The following is a 17116-nucleotide window of genomic DNA, read 5'->3' as shown; positions in this document are numbered from 1 at the left end:
TCAAACTCAAATGGTAGCTATAACACATGTAATTCAAATGGTTGTTATCCAAGGGCTACAAGCCTGTAATTACTAACACTAACAATGCATTTATTAATTCGCTGTTAAGAACTTATTTATGCTGGAAAAGTGTGATCTGATCGGTTGCGACCGATTTCCTGGCTTTTCAGCTCCATCTGGAGACCAAGCAAATCAAAATGGCGGCGCCTGTAACATTCAGGCAGTTATGCTTGCCGATACGTCGTTGTTTGCGGAGAGTCAGGCGAAGACGACAACTTTTGGTGAATTTACTTGACAGAGTCAGCTTTTGGGAAGTGGATAAGACAAACGAACGTCTAATAAGGATTTACTGACGCAGGAAACAACAGAGGCTGAGGTTCATTACACTGCTAAGCAGAATTATCACTGGAAATCATGTGTCACGGTATGCAAGCTAGTATTTTTATGAATGTCTCAAATTTCAGCTGACCGCACGGAGATGACGTGGTCTGCTCATGCGCTCTTTAGCCCCATTTACACTACCCTTGTTAAACCGATCCGAGCCGAGACCAGTCCGAGCATGGATCAGTTAACCAAGCTGAGCCTCGTTCTGACGACCGTTTACACACCACGCTTATCTCAGTTCTTTGGTTGCTCCTCGCCTCCTATTGACGATCTGCAGTATTACTACTCTCTGGGATTGAAGGCGGAACCAAGCAAATCAAAATGGCAGTGCCCGTAACATTCAGGATGGTATGCTTGATATTGTGATATTTCGGTTTTTGCGGAGAGTCAGGGGAAGAAGGCAACCATTGGTAAATACTTGAGGGAGTTGGCTTTTGGGAAGTGGATGAGACAAACAAACGTCTAATAAGGATTTACAGACTCTGGAAACAATGACAGACGCTGAGGTTCATCACGCTGCTAAGCAGAATCATCACTGGAACCAGTGTGGCACGGTAAGGAAGCTAGTATTATTATGAATGTCTGAAATTTGTCTGAATGGAGTGTGAATCGGGACGTGCAGCCAGACACGGCAGAAAAACCGCGGACAGTCAGCTGACTGTAAGGGAATGATGTGGTCTGCTCATGCGCTCTTCGCTATCAGATAACTGGGCCAAAACAAACCAGGCCGAGACCACACCAGGAACTGGTCTCCATTTAGCGCGGTCCGGTTATGTCTAGCTCGGTTCCGTTCAGTCTGCTTACCGTTTACACTCGAGAGTTATCTCGGTTACCGAGCTCGGACTGGTCTCGGCTCGGTTAAAAAAGGGTAGTGTGAACGGGGTATTTGTTATTAGAGAACCGGGCCAGGGAAAAACCAGGCCGAGCTCACACATGTAACTGGTCTGCATTTAGACCGGTCCAGTTGTGTCTGGCTCAGTTCAGTTCAGTTTGTGTTCCATTTACACTCGATAGTTATCTCAGTTACCGAGCTCGTGCTAGTCTCGGCGCATTTAATAAAAAGGGGCAGTGTAAACGGGGTATGAAAGAGAGTCTGGTCAGGAGTGCTCTGACCTTTTGTCTGTGGGGGGAGTGGTTTGGTTTTACAGCAGCAGGGAACCCCTGCTGAGAGGCAGATCCTTTGCCTGGAACTCTTATTCTCACAACCCAATTTTAATCCTTCCCCATGTCACAGTTCACACAATTTAGCCATGGTGTGATGGCACATATAATATATTCTTCACACATATAAGGCCCTCCATACATGGAATCTCCCACACTTTAGGCATGGATGGACGCTGAGACTGAGCAGTTGGCAAGGTTAGGTTGATTTTATTTAGTGGTTCTCTTGGTCAGGCAGGTAGTGGTCAGATCTGTAAAATTAGTCAGCGCTGAGGGCAATCCTTGTAATCAGTGTCAGACAAGCAGGAGGTTGAAGCTGGGCAATCCAAGGTGGCAGGTGAGAAAGCAGGTCCAGGCAGGCAGAGGAACTGGACAAGGGAGAAAACAGGCAGGTTAGAAATATGTAAAACTTGGCTTAAACAGACAAATGGCCTGAAAGTGTTACTACTGGGTTTAGACAACAATCTGACGCCGTGCAGGTGGAGGGTCCATCCTTATATGGCAGTAGCTGCTGATCATAGTGATGATGCGCAGGTGTGAAGGTCACAGCACAACAGCTGGTCTGACACTCCCAATCTTCAGTTTAGTTTCGACCCACCTCCACTCCATCTCCTCCTTTGTACTCAGATACTCTACCTGGCTTCCTTGTCTCCTCTGGCCTCCACCACCAGTTCTAAAAAATAATCCTAAAACGATCATCCAAGATCATAGACATTCACATTTCTCGTGTCTTCTGCCAGGGTCTAAGCACCAAAGAACTTTCTGATTTATGTCAATAAATCTTTCTAATTTCCTTTTCTGTCTGTGAGAGTCTTTCCAGGTTGAAATAAACTGTAGATGTGTCTCTCTGATGCAACTTTGGTTAAAACAAGTATGTTGTTTATTCAATTAAGTTACTCACTGTTTGTATATTAGCCAGAAATTTTACTCAAGTAAGAGTAGTGATACTTCTTAATAATATTACTGAAGTAAAATGTATAGTGTAGTAAAACTACTTCTAGTAAAGGAAATGTAACTAGTTACTACCTACCTCTGGTTTTACCCAATTTTAACTAGCTATTTGCTCTTGCACTACACATTCAGCTTGCAGAATTTGTAGAAAACGTAAGTTTTTTAGAACATTTCTATTATGAAATGGGAAGAGGATTTATCAGTCAGCTTTTAACAAAACATCTTGGCTCAGATATGTCTTAGGAACTTTCAAAATGAGTGGAAACCCACATTTACAACTAATACAATACAAAATCCTTCACAAAGTACATTATACAGGTCAAAGATTATTGGGGATGGGTTTTGCACAAACTAATATCTGTTCACAGTGCACAGGCAATAGTCCTGACAGTTATATTCATGCCCTATGGTTATGTACACCTGTTCAGAGGTTCTGGGTACAGATATGTAAGGTCTTGTCTTAGTGCTTAAGACAAGTGCCAGAGTTGCAAAAATTCACCTTCCCACTCAGTTTGCATGCTGGGTAACTTTGATGAAAGCACTTTGGGAAAAAAATCATTTTGCATGGCTTTCACTGCCTTATGTATCGCAAAGAAAACTTTCCTTATGAATTAGAAAAGCAAGAAAATTCTCAGTATTAATCAATTTAGAGATCTGCATCTGCATCATATCGAGCTCTCTGGGCTCCTTTGATCGGCTCCATCACTTAGTAGAGCATGTAGGCAGATTCAGGGGGTGTCTGGGTCTTGGGGCTCTGAGGGTGTCTGGTGGGTCCGGCCCCGGGGTCTGTGGCCCCCACCTGGGCGAGGCTTGTGGAGTGGGGGTGGGCCCAGCCTGGGTGTCTGTCATATGTAGGTTGGGAGTTGTTTGAATGTTAGTGTTGGGGTGGGATTATGTTTTCTTTCCTCGGGGGAGGGGGGGGGGGGTGTTTGAAGGACTCCGTGTCTGGCTCCTTATCTCGGTCCTAGTCCATGCTGTCTCCCAGTGCTGGTTCTATCGTGGGAAGACGGGTCTGCACGGTTCAGGCGGGCTGGCTAACCAGAGTTTTTTTCGTTGTTTTCTTTTGGTCTGGAAGTAGGGTGGGCGGGTTGGGGGTGGTTGGTGTTGGTCCTGGTTTGCGGTTGGCTCTCGGCCCTGCCGCCTGTCTCTGGCCCCTCAAAAAACCCACCAAGAGCAGGTGGGTTTTTAGAGAATGGGGGTGCCTAATGGAGTCAGCAGGGGAGCTGGCTTCCTGGGAGAGCATGAGGCTGGGGAGAGGGTACCGCTTGTCTGGTGACATCCCTGATCCCAATTTTATTATGCATCTTAGACACTTTCATTCATAACATGCTCACAACACACATATATGTGGGGCATTAATTGAGTGGGGGGGTAAGACATCTGTGGTGGGACTTATTGTGTAGGCCTCACCCCTGGTGGCCCCTTCTGCCCCCACTGAGAAGGGTATAACCTCAGGCACAGCCACACACTCCTGTAGGAACGCCCACACACGCCCCTGTGGGAGGTCCGACAGTGTGGGCATGTTTGCACAAACGCTTATTGGTTCGTTGATTTACCCACTTCAATACTTATATTTTTTCCCTCCATCTTCTTCATTCTAGCTGGATTTTCCTTCTGTGATTGTCCTGCTGATTCCCTTGCACCTTTTTTGATTGTCTTGATAATCGTCTGATGTGGTAAATATTGTTTTCTTGCTAGCTAAGTATTACATACACTGCTGTTCGCTGAAAAAAGATATATGCAGATTTCCATCTACTTAAGCATAGTTACTTTTCCCCAATTGTTTCATGTTAGCAGGGTAGCACATCTTTAAGTGGAAAGACTCCCCCTTGTTTTGATACTTTCTTTAATAATTTCAAATTGTATTACTCCTCACTGAAACTTGTTAAATCTGCGTCTGCAAAAAAAATCCACAAACTAAAATAAAATATATTTTTTTTAATTACTTGCTCCAATACCTTTAAAGTTCCCTATAGTTATTGTCACTGTAATCTAGGGTGACCATTTCCATAACACCAAAAAGGAGGACAATATGCGGCATATCAATAAATCACTACGATGTACTGTACTCTCATTTATAGTACAACTTTGATTGGTTTAAATGTGGTATTTGTGCAGCTGAAAAGGAAAAAATGTATGAAAAGTCAAAAAGTGTAAACAGTATTTGTGTTTATTCAACACATTGTTGCCCTATTCACACGGTATTAGTTTTACCAAGGGACCACATGTGATTTGTAATAATTACGGCGCTGTATGCAGACAGATATTAACCGGCTCGTGCTGTCAGGAAAAAGCAACAGCGCGAGGACCCTTGTTGTACAGTGCGATAGACAGAATTAATCTGCCCTATCAGGATAAGGGGTTCTATTGGAGAAACAGCCCAAATATGCGACTGCACGTTCAAAAATCAAGTTAAAAAAACGCAACTCACGAAATTTACCAGCGACTTTAGAAAAAAAGCAAGCCCAGACGCGGATTTGACAGCTATGCTTCTGTCATGCAGCTGCAGCGCAGCATATTAACATGTAATCCCTAGGTAAAACAAGATCCGTACAAATATGGGTTTGGACATTGTGCTGCAGTCAGCCCAGGAAAGTTGTAAAAAAAAAAATCCACTCCCAACACTAGTGCCTCAAAAAGAAGGACAAATATGCGTCTGGGGCATTCAAAATCCGGACTGTCAACTGTCACCAGCCTTACGCCGGACGTGCGGTCACCCTACTGTGATTTGTTATCATTGCGTTGTTGTGCCAGAAAACTGTTTGAATATGATTATTATTGTTAATTATAATTTGTTATCATAATTTTAATAATAGGTCATTCAAACTCAAATGGTAGCTATAACAAAATATGGTTCAAACGGTGGTGATCCCAGGGCTATAAGTAATAGCTAAAGTAATGATTAATACCAATAATGCATTTATTAATTGGCTGTTGTGAAACTCATATATGCTAGGACAAGGGGTTGGATCGGTTTCTGACCGATGAGGTTTATCCAGCAAGCGTTGATAACTCAATTATAACTGCAATTAGAGTTTAATCCTTACTTCCTTTACCACCAACCAATGATAATGTCTCTATTAATCTCAGGTGTTAACTCAAAAAGAGGTAACTCTGTATTATGAAAAACCATGCAACTCTGGATTGAAATAAACAAACAGTTATTATACCACACGTTGTTATTTATTGAACCAAAAGCAATTCCCTGTTACAGTAATTATTCTAATTCAACAACCTAGGAAACTCCACTCACTACTAAAATAAACATGCATAATTATATAAAAATAAACAAGTCAAAAATGGATTCAAATGAGAGGGAGCAAATCTTAGTTCAACTCAGTTGTTTAAATATCACATTCAAGACGTCGGCACTTGATGTAGCAGCTTTGAAAGACAAAACAGCTTTGAGAATCCAGATGGACGCTTCAATGTTTTCCAACAAGCTAGCTTACAGCTTAGCTACGCTGCACCTTCCCAAGATGGCGACTATGACGACACATGACCTACAACCTTGCGTGATGCGTGAGGAGGAGGTCCTAATGACGTCTTTAGCGCACAGCTAGTGGAGTATGCCTTGACTAGGGAGGTGGTCCTGAATGAGGAATTCAAAGAAAATGCGCAAACTAGAAGAGGGGTGCACAAAGAGATTGAACTGATAAGGAGAGAGAAAAGAGAAAGGGAAAATATGGAGAAATCGGCTCTCGGCGGAGCCACTTATAAGAACCACAAACCAAAACACAGCCAAAATAACTTACATAATGCATGCACATACATCAGAGATATCCGTCTTGGAATAATTAAGCATTAAACTAAATCCTAAATAGGTTTCTGACCAGGCACAAAAATATCACCTTATAAAAGAGAAATAAAAATGGGAATCTTTTCTTTACTCTGACGTAGCCTCAGTGGGTGTCCTGGTCTCGGGTCCGCAAATCTGGTCTCAGCTTCGGCTGTGCCGTCCTTCGGTCAGCGAGGAAACGGGAGAAGATCCCTTCGACTCTCTGGGCTCCTCAGACGCTTTGTTCGGCCAAACGAAAGCGTGGTCACTTGATCACTGGGAGATAAGCGGCTGCCCGTCTTTAATCGAAGTGGATTCAAAGTACTTTTAAAAGTCGACTTCCTGCATCGGCAGGGATTAAGTTTGCTTCGAAAATACTCGGTCCAGCGAGAAAATCGAGCGTGGCACATGGGGAAAATCCCAATGGGATTAAACAGCTGTGTGTCTCCCCAGTCTGGCGGGGCACCAAGTAAGAAGGATGAACGCAGTGCGTCCATTGCTTATAAAAAAGCAAAACCCCGTAGCAATGTTATCTCGTCGCTAGGGTCGGTGGCCATTTTGACGGTGTTGCATGATTGGAGTTGGTGGCCATTTTGACCACTTTGCATCATGGGAAATGCAGTCTGTCACGTCCTGAACTGGTGTAACATACCCCTCTTTAGCTTTTAAGAGTGGGATGCTGGTCACAGTCTTTAACGCTACAACCAAGTCCATTCTGGCGTGACGAAAATCCATTGTGCATGAATGGAACAACCTAATAGTCCTTCTAGTAGTCCTTTGGGATTCATGCAGTTGAGTTCATCATCCAAGAGGAAGGAAAACAATCATTTATTGTGCCTGAGTCAGTGACCTAGCCTAGGCAGAGTTAAGCTATAGCTAATCATTTCTATTGGCTAATAAGGCAAACAATAAAAGAAAAAAAAATAAATGCAAACTTCTCAATCCATTGTCAATACATTCATTGGTCATCAGGTTTGTAACTTTGAACCAAGGAAAGGAGAGAGGAGAAAGGGGAAAGGAAAGAGACAGCGGTTCGTAGTCTAATCAGCTTGTGGCCTTCGAGGAGCTGGTGCTACGAACCTGGGGGCGACAAAGGTGAGGGTGTCAATCCTGGTTTGCAACTGTTTGATCTGCTTGTATGCTGCAAACGCCATCGCGGTGGTGATGGCCCATCCACATACAAGGAGAACCACAATAATGGTCATAATGTGAGTGTTGGTCGACTCTGTAGCTCTGGGGAAGTAAAGCAGAGGGACCGAGTTCAACTCTGATGGAGTGAGACTGAATTTTATCAGCTGGGTGCCTGCAAGTAAAACTTGTCTTTCAATGCCGACATCAATGCTGAAATTGTATCCCTGTATAGATTCTGTAAATCTTATCTGCCATTATTTATCTTGTATTATAAACCCGCTGATACATATATAATCCTTTTCCTAACGTTCCTGTATAGTCTGTATAATCTGTGCATATAGCTCCCATATTTATATTCATACACAACATTTTATAGTCCCCTACTATTGCTTTTTACTTATACATACACTTATAAACAGTGTGCGATTTGCAAAAAAACCAGAGGGGGGAATAATTTCAAAAGTTGTATTAATGAATCAAAGTTTTATTAATAATGGTTGGCTAGCAGGTGCTCTTTCAGGTAGCTAGCTAGATCCAGTAGGTTAGACTTTTGTTTTTAAACTTGCTCCATCTACTGTCGGGACTCAGGAGTGGGTATTAATTTACTTTAACAGCTTTGAGCAGAAAATTTAATAATACTCTTTAAATACAAACAACAAAATTAATTTACAAATGTGAAGGACACAAGACATGAATTAATATCAATTTTGAAAAATCCATCATATTCAGGGGTTAAAGCAAAAACAATCAATTTGACTGAAAACATTTTCTAGTCAGCCCATATATTCCCGGGCCGTGGACGTCATGCCACCTTAGTAACCTCATTTGCTTATTGTAACAAGTCCACTTTAACCAAATCTGGTAGTTCCATTGACAATTCCTGTATCTCTCCCACCTTCCAGCTTCAGAGCCTTTGCACCATCAAGGACAGCCCTCTGCATAATCTCCTTCACTTTCCATATCCATAATATCACCTGGTTAACTTTCATATTTGCAGCATCAAGCAAGTTCTTTCTTCGCACTTTTGCCAAACTGGTACACAGTCCACTCACCTTTCCACTTTACGATTTCAAAACCCTCAATAAACTGCAGCTAATTAAAAAGACAGCAGCTTGCATCATTACATCATCTTCTTCACACCTGTACATTAACTGTACTGTAACATTCAATATAAATCATTCCTATATACTCTGTGTCCCCACCTCTCGCTCATTGACTGCTGGAGATGGTCAACAGCCCCTCCACGACCTTCTTTGTTACAGAAAAGCGCAGGTGGAATAATATTTATGATTTTTTTTTTTTACTTTTTCTGAATCAGACCCAGTCAAACCGGGACATCGTTTCACATTCCGACCCTCCTTCTTCTTCTTAAAAGAAAAGCGCGTCACGCTAAATTAGCCGAGCTACAGCGTTACTCTTTCAATTTTAAATAAAACATAACAGCAACAGACACACTTACCGAGGGAAGTTGTTGTCAGCTGTTTTATGCACTGAACTTTCTGACCTGCTGGTTTACATAAATCCAAAGAAAACCTTTGACTACCGCTACTTTCATTCATGCATCTGTGGTCAGTTTGAGATTTTCTTTTAAAAGTTAAAATGATTGAACACCGATAAACCTCAGACTGGTAGATTTCTGCTTTGCAAAGACCCGCCCTACTCTCCTTCTGATTGGCGAATGTCCTAGCTCTGCCAGATTTCATTGGTTAAGCGCAGCTTCTGTTTAAAATCTTGAATAAAAAGTCTACACGGAACATTTTGCGCTTATTTTCCAAATGACGAAAGTCCCTCACAGCGACGGAGAACATTAAACCCCTGATAATATTACTTATTCAGATCAGAAGGGGGAGGAATGTATCCCCCCCAGGGATAAAACACGAATGACCAGAGGGGGGGATGTCACAACCAGAGGGGGGGAAAATCCCCCCCAGCAAATTGCACCCTGCTTATAAATAATATTTATATCCTGTTTAGCACTTCTGGATAGATGCAAACCACATTTCATTGCTTTGTACTTGTGACAGTGCAATGACAATAAAGTTGAATTCTTTTCTATTCTATTCTAAAGATATCTATTATTTCCATCTCTGAGTCATATTTGTCAACGCCCAGGTGATGCAGAACCATGTTTCCAATGTGGACTACAGCACCTTGAGGTGGGGAACAGAAAATGGTTTGGTTGGGTAGTTTTAGTCTAGTAACTGTGTCATGCTGCTCGTATGATAACAGGGCTTCTGCCTCTGGGGTGCTAACGAGCCAGCGGTTACCTGCCCGTTCAATTTTGGTTTCCACACCTGCGTCTTTAAGAGTCATTCTAGCCTGACAGTTTTGTTCAGAGGACTCATTCCTTAGACCACACAGGTAATTGGTAATGTCTCTGATAAATGGACTGCTTGGACATACCCAGTGAATGTCCTTAGTTTTGGTACACAAATCCAAATTAGGGACTAAATAAAGTTTGGGGTCAGCATCATGATAGGCTAACATTGAGGGGTTTTGTAGGTGTACGTGGGTCTCGCCTTGCCAAAAACCGACATTCAATACTGATTTAAGCCTATACACGTTAGCTCTTTCAGTGATGGGAAGGTTTAGCATAAATCCTATCTCCAAGTTGTCAGGATTTACAAATATTGGAATTGCACTACCTAGGCTATAAGCCAGGTGTGTTTGTGGTGGTTGCAGGGTTTCACTAGAGGCAGATTTGAGAATCTTTTCGACCAACTCTACTGGTACCAGGTACGGAGGAATCCGTCCTTCAGCAAGGCTATTTACGGATGAACTAATCTCTCGAGTGAGGTCCTGCATTAAGTCTCTAACAACCTGAGTATACGTCATTCTTTACCAGTTCTGTGAGCGTTTCCAAAGCATGCATGGTGTTATTGAGGAGTGCAGAGTGTTGATTTAGATTAACCATTGTACCCTGAAGTGTTTTAGTTTGGATATTTAACAATGTCTGTTGTAGGAGGAGTCTCTGTTGGATTTCTGGCATTTCTTCATCTAGTTCTTGTACGTGTCTCTGGACGGTCTTAAGGCTGATGGAATTCGCTGCTGAGAGACCAACTGAGAAAAGTGATCCGATCGCTGCTATGGAAGCTATCAGTCCTCCTAAAAATCATTTAGGGTGTTTACTGCCACCAAGGTCTTCTTCAGTTACCATACATTTCTGCAGTTGTCTGAGAATATGGGTGGTAACCTGTTTGGTGTGTTCTACAGCTTCGTGGACCTGAGTTCCAAGCGGTCTTCCTTCACTGAGCTGTGGAGAGAGTTGTACGTATGTATAAACCCCCCCTCCCCCGTAGCAACGTTATCTCGTCACTAAGGTCGGTGGCCATTTTGACCGTGTTGCATGATGGGAGTTGGTGGTAATTTTGATCCCCTTACATTGCATTATGAGAAATGCAGTGTGTCACGTTCTGAACTGGCGTAACAGTGTTCTTTTTTTCGTTATTGCAGTTCTCCAGTTTTTGTGTACGTCTGCAAGATTTTGCAATGTAAGTTTTGTTTAATAAAAAATTTTAAATAATGAAAATAAAAAGTCTGGTTGTATGGCCCGTTCGGTTCATGTTGGCCCCATCTCAAGGTAGGTGGGTCCATGGGCCGTCTGGTCTGGGGCCAGGATGGGGGGTCAGGACCGAAGCATGAACCGGGCAGGTCGGGTTGTGATGGTGCCCCCCCATCTTGATTTTAGGGTTCACCTACCAGGTTCGGGGGCTGTGTTCCCCTTTGGGGTACTGGTGCCTGGACCTGGGAATATAGGATGTGTTTGTAGGAGGGTTGGCGTTTGTAGGAGTGTTTGCGGTTGGGGCACTAGGGAGGGAATGAGTGAATGTGATTGTGTATGTAGTATTCTGTTTGTTTATTTGTCATGTTGGGTTTGTATTGCCCCCTCTCCCAGGACATCTCAGGTCTCTACTAAGTGTGGAGCCCATTCCCCCCTTCCTGCTCACCTCCGCTGGTGGACCTCTTGGGCTGGTGGTGCATTGGTGGTACTGTGTGTCCAGGCCTTGGTGCCTGGATGGGTACTGGCTCGCTCCTGGCAGCTGCTTCTCAGGGCCTGGCTCGGTCAGAGCCCCTGTCGGGGGGCGGGGCACCCCTGGGGCCTCGGGTCCCTAGGGCCCATGGCCGGACCTCTCCGCCATAGCTGGCTGCTGACGGAGTCCACGGGCTTGTCCCCGTGGCTCCTGGGGGCTTCAGCATTGTGGCTGTCGGGGGGTTTCCTTGGGGTCGTCTCTCCTCCTCCCTTTAAGACATTAAGACAACAATTCTTAATGCCACATTGCCAGACAGGACACTATTAAAAAAAAAGAAAGTAAAATCTGTTGGGCTCTTTTTGGCATTAAGACAACAATTCTTATTGCCACAGTGCTAGACAAGACACTATAATACTATATAGTATTATACTATAAAAAAAAGAACATGCTTGCCCCCATTATATTAAACGCTGCTCCCCCATCTGATGACCAAGAGAAGCCTTCATCACTACATGGTGAGAAATCTAAAAATCCCAAACAACTGAGCCTCAAGCTTTGGTTGTCAGAGACAGCTCTGTATAAAGCATATTTGGGAGATCCGCCATGGTACTTGTCTGCATGATGATCTGGTATTTGAGATGAGACAGAAAATTATAGCTTTGAAGTCGCACATCCAAATATTAAAAAAAGTCGCCTTGCATGCAGGGACAAATGACATTTCGATGACTCTGCAGTTGTCGGGTGTATCCGAGATGGACAAGAAGCTGAGAACAGAGATCTAGTGGATTGTTTGTGGCATGGTGTGGAAGCAATCATCTCATCTTGAATGTGAACAAAACAAAGGAAATAATTGTAGATTTCAGGCGAAACAGGATTAAATCAAATCCAATTTCCATCATGGGAGAAGAAGTGGAGGTGGTTGAGGAATATAAATACCTTGGTGTTCATCTGGACAACAGACTGGAGATGCAACAGTGAAGCCATCTACAAGAAAGGACAGAACAGACTGTATTTTTTGAGGAAGCGTAGGTTCTTTAAGGTTTCAAGCAAGATGTTTCATGTCTTCTATAAGTCTGTTGTTGAGAGTGTCATCACCTCTGCCATCATCTGCAGTATCAGAGCCAGGAACCTAAAAAGGCTCAACAACCTGAAAAAGAAGGCTGGCTCTGTTCTGGGGATGACTGTGGAACCTCTGGAGTCGATGATGCAAAGAAGGATTTTGCATAAAATCAAGAAAATTATGGACTATCCTGAACATCCTTTTCATGACATTGGAGTCTCTTCAGTCAAAGGCTTCTTCAAATTGGTTGTAAAACAGACCGCTACAAGAGATCTTTCCTGCCCATAGCCATCATCCAGAACCTGAGGTATAAAGTATAATAATTAAAGGCTACCATTTTGTAGAATATTCTTGTATTTCACTTTTACTTGTCCCCATGTTGTAGTGGGTCCCGTGGAGGCTCTGACATAAAAGAACAAAGTAAATATGAGATTATTAAAATGCAAAAATTCATACTGTAGAAAGTGATAGAAACATCTACCATGGACAGTATTTACGCATTAATTTGTCTGCTACTTTTTGCCAGCCCTCTGTCCTGGCTTTAGCAGACTTTGATTTAATTAATGACTCAGATTCGGCATAACCTTCCATTAAAAGCTCGTGTTCTGCTTGAGAAAAAAACTGTGGGCGTTCTTTGGCCATGCTGAACAGCCAATAGCAGCGTTGCTGTTCATTGTTTCTACTATCGACACATTTCCCCTTTTAAACAAACGCATGGACGCGCAATTGTCTCAGATAACTCAATCCAGTGATACTAATCATAAACAACAGATGTGTTCGAAGAACCCAATTAGCCGGATCATGATTAGCCAGATGAAATCATCTTGGATGTCTCATTTGATCTTGGATGTTTTAAGCAACGTACGAAGAACGGGCCTCTGGACTTTAAAAACTGCTGTTTTGCCTCTGAAATATAGTAAATATTTCCCTTCACTCAAGTAATTTTTCACATGGCCTGAGAACTGCTGTGATCAATAAAGAATGTATAGGAGATGGGCAGGAACCACGGAAAACATATCTGCTTACTGAAGCTTTTGATTAAAGAAGAAATAATTGTTTTAATATCTGTATTTAACATTGTTTTTATTTCTGCACTACATTTATGCTTATGATTTGTTATTTCTTTCTGGCTTTCCTTTGATGTTTAGTACAGCACTTTGTGTACAAATGATTCTGTATTAATAGACCTGGCTTGCCTGGAGCAGGATTTGTTCATATAATCCTTTTAAGATTAGCCTGATTTAAACAAGCATACAGTGACATCACCTTCTGGAGACATTTATAGTGGTTTGACCTGCTTGATTAAGACAGATATAGTTGCTGCACAAACTGAATGTCAGCCCTCACTGACTGCTTTTTATTGTGCTTGTTGCTATTCAAAGGAGTTAAATTGTTTAGAGTCAATTCAGTAACTCTAAACAATTTAAATTAGTGACTAATAACTATTAATAAAATCAGTGCTATGTTTAGGACTGCTGGGATTTAAACATGTGTTCCTATTCAGATAAAGCAGCTTCAATCCTTAAATTTTTATCTCATGTGTCAACAGCCAAAGACTTCATTCAGAATATGATGGAAAAAAACCCTACAAAACGCTTCACTACTGGACAGGCCCTCCGACATCCCTGGTGAGTTCTCCGTCTTAACTACAATTTTTTTTGTTTCTGTTGGTTGTTTCTAATATATACTACTCATGTAATTTCAGGATTGCTGAAAACACAGCTAAAAACCTGAACATATACCAGTCTGTCTGTGAGCAGATTGGAAGAAACTTTGCTAAATCCAAGTGGAAGGTTAGTGACGCTATTGTTTGCTCCTTCTCCCCCTGTGTGATACTGAAAGGCTGGATGTTTGACTCAATATCCCTACCCACATAATTCCTAATTTTTTAGAGTTCGGAGCTGATATTCTCCTAAAACACACCAACACTGTCCAGTCAACTTCATAGCCTAAGGACAATTCAGTCATAACCAGGGCTTTGAACCGGTTCAAGAAACGAAAACGAAAACCGGGAACTTTTTGTATTTTACAGGGAACAGAAACGAAACCGGAAACATTAATATTTTTTATGTTATTCAACTGGAACACTTATTTGAAAATAATGGTAACCGGTTAATACCGGTTTTATTTCGTTCCTCAGTTTTCGTTGCCTAATTAACTAAAAAAAAGTAATTATTTTCCTGCGCACGTTTAACCTGACTTCGCCAGCTGTATGTCGCTCCGCCTAGCTTCACTCACATACATCTGGGACATCGCTTATAGAAAGTGATTTCTCCAACCAATTTTATTGTCTGGCCAATCAGGACGCAGGGCTGGAGTTTCATAGATGTGACGTAGTGGAGATGCGACCATGACGTGAGACTGTTTTGATAGCCATGGCGGCTCGTCGAGGAAGCAAGCGTTAACATTAATGCTGCTATTTCTTCCGTGTTGTCCAATCTACCTAATATTGTTTCATTCAAAGAACATCAGAGAACGCCCCTGAAGGCTTTTGTTGGTGGAAACGATGTTTTCGCCCTTCTCCCGACCGGATTTGGCAAGTTTTGTTTTCCGGGGCGCGTCCGCAGCAGACATCTTGTTGGTTAGCGGTTAGCGCGAACCATGTTAGGAGGCCTTTAGTCCTCAACGCGGCCGGCCCGGGATCGACTCCGACCTGCGGCGCTTTGCCGCCTGTCTTCCCCCCTCTTCCTGTCAGCTCACTGTCAATAAAACGCGTTTTTTCCTGCGTCGCTCTCGCAGCGTCACGGTATGGCTTCGATGTGAGTGGTTGAAATAGCACGTCGTTAAAGATGACAGACAAGTGGCTTATCCAATCATATGCAAGGATTTTTGATAAGGCCCAGCCTTCAATAAAGGCAATTCCTGTGGAGGTGTCCCAGATGTATGTGAGTGAAGCTAGGCGGAGCGACATACAGCTGGCGGAGTCAGGTTAGTGAAGCTATGTGGAGCGACATACAGCTGGCGGAGTCAGGTTAGTGAAGCTAGGCGGAGCGACATACAACTGGCGAAGTCAGGTTAGCGCACGTTACCATGACGGCTGAGGTTCACTTCCTGTGTGACATCACATCACACATTCGCTGACTGAATGGAGAGAGAGCGGTGTCTCCACTAGAGCTACACATCTTAAATAAGAGGTAAATTACGATCCATCGTTAAGTAAAACGCTCATTCCAAACACAATATCAATAGCTATATTTGTCAAACAAAAGGAACGAAATTAACTGTTCCGGGAACAGTATTTTTTTGTTCTAACCGGTTCGGGAACGTCAGTTTATTGGTGGAACTCATAACCGGAAACGTTATAATTCCGTTTCTGTTCGGAACGAACCGATTGGGGAAAAAAATAGGTTCAAAGCCCTGGTCATAACCACTCATCCCAATCCTGGGTCTTCTGTAAATTGCCTCCTGTTAACAGGGAGTTATTCCTCCTCTATGTCACCACATGCTTCCTCAAGACGAGGAACTGCAGAGGAGTTGATGCAATCAACTCACATTACAAGGACAATTTTAGTCATTGTCATTTTCTGATGAGTAGAATCTCACATTATTTTCAGTTATTAGGTAAGTGAACATTTTGACCACGTGCTCTTTCTTATGCATATTTTCCCACTCCGAGCTGAATAAACTTAAATACTTATTGTACTTAAAGGAGCAATAAGTAATAGTTCACCACTAGACAGGTTGTTGTTTTTCATCTTCAGGCAAAAACAGGATGTGAGATAAACCCCCCCTCTCTACCTCCGCTCAATCTGCAGCCCCCCTTTCCTCTCCACTTCTCACCAGTCGCTTTCTATGCGCATATTTACAAAGGGCAAATAAACAGCAAAACAGCATCACCTTTTGGAGTAACATGTCTAGTGAAGAAGTAAGTCACCTTATCTTTTTAAGGCTGTTAGCAAGAGAACCTTTCGATCCATGGGACGTGCTCGCCGCCATTTTGTTTCTACGCTACACTGCTCTGACGGTGCCGTTTTATGAGCAGGGAGGGCTAAATGTAGAGTGGCAGCTGTTCACGTGCACGAACATGCACACGTGACTGGCCTGGCTTGTAAACTAGGGACTGGAGAGCAACACAGAGAGATGGTGTGTGACATCATACCATATTCCATCTAGTAAGACACCTTTAGTTCTTCACATCACTATTTTTTAGTTCTTTGTTTCTGAATAATGAAATTTCGCTTATTGCTCCTTTAAGCATATCAATTGTGTATATTTATATTCAGGGAGGTTGTAGCACACCTATGTCAAGGTGTACATAATTATTAGGAAACTTCTGTTCCTCAAGCAAACTGCACAAAAAATAAGGTTTGACTTACTCTAAAAAGTCAGAAAATGTTAGAAAATCTTTCAGAAGGATAAGGACTCTTTATCTTAAACCATACTGGACAGTTTGGAAGGACTGAGAACAATAAAATTTATCCTCAAAAATACAGCCTGCCAAATAGTTATGCTCAGTGTATTGTATTATAACTAGACTGAATTGGACTGTTTGATTGTATTTAAATTTTAATATATGGTCAGACTATTTAAAAAAAGTATTGAATTTGATGTAATTGGACTTGTTTGTCTTATAAAGTGCCTTAAGATAAAAAAAGTTGTGAACTAGTACTGTAAAAATAGAATTAACTAAATTAAATTGATTAGATTCCATAGATGAAAATGGTCGGATTAGTAAGTAAT

General features: G+C 42.4%; 1 protein-coding gene and 1 long non-coding RNA gene across 3 annotated transcripts in view; one reads left to right on the top strand and one right to left on the bottom strand.

Annotated features, from left to right (window-relative positions):
• The window catches only part of LOC110367401 (calcium/calmodulin-dependent protein kinase type 1D), a 112589-nt gene that overhangs the window by 92810 nt on the left and 2663 nt on the right, over positions 1 to 17116 (top strand). Inside the window, exons 9-10 of the mRNA XM_036151301.1 lie at positions 13986 to 14064; positions 14142 to 14229. Of these exons, the coding sequence (XP_036007194.1) occupies positions 13986 to 14064; positions 14142 to 14229 (167 nt within the window). The remainder of the gene's footprint in view (positions 1 to 13985; positions 14065 to 14141; positions 14230 to 17116) is intronic.
• On the bottom strand, positions 1733 to 16551 carry LOC110367402. Of its 2 annotated transcripts, none has more exons than XR_004933496.1 (3): positions 16311 to 16551; positions 11353 to 11645; positions 1733 to 1913 (listed from the first exon to the last, which is right to left on the bottom strand). It is a non-coding gene; the product is annotated as an uncharacterized LOC110367402 (long non-coding RNA). The 2 variants fall into 2 exon arrangements; XR_002427436.2 differs by lacking the exon at positions 16311 to 16551 and adding an exon at positions 12313 to 12743.

This window comes from Fundulus heteroclitus, chromosome 20 (assembly GCF_011125445.2).
Source record: "Fundulus heteroclitus isolate FHET01 chromosome 20, MU-UCD_Fhet_4.1, whole genome shotgun sequence".
NCBI classification, from domain to species: Eukaryota; Metazoa; Chordata; class Actinopteri; order Cyprinodontiformes; family Fundulidae; genus Fundulus; species Fundulus heteroclitus.
Note: the sequence above shows the minus strand (reverse complement) of the source record. Positions and strands in the feature narration are given on the sequence as shown.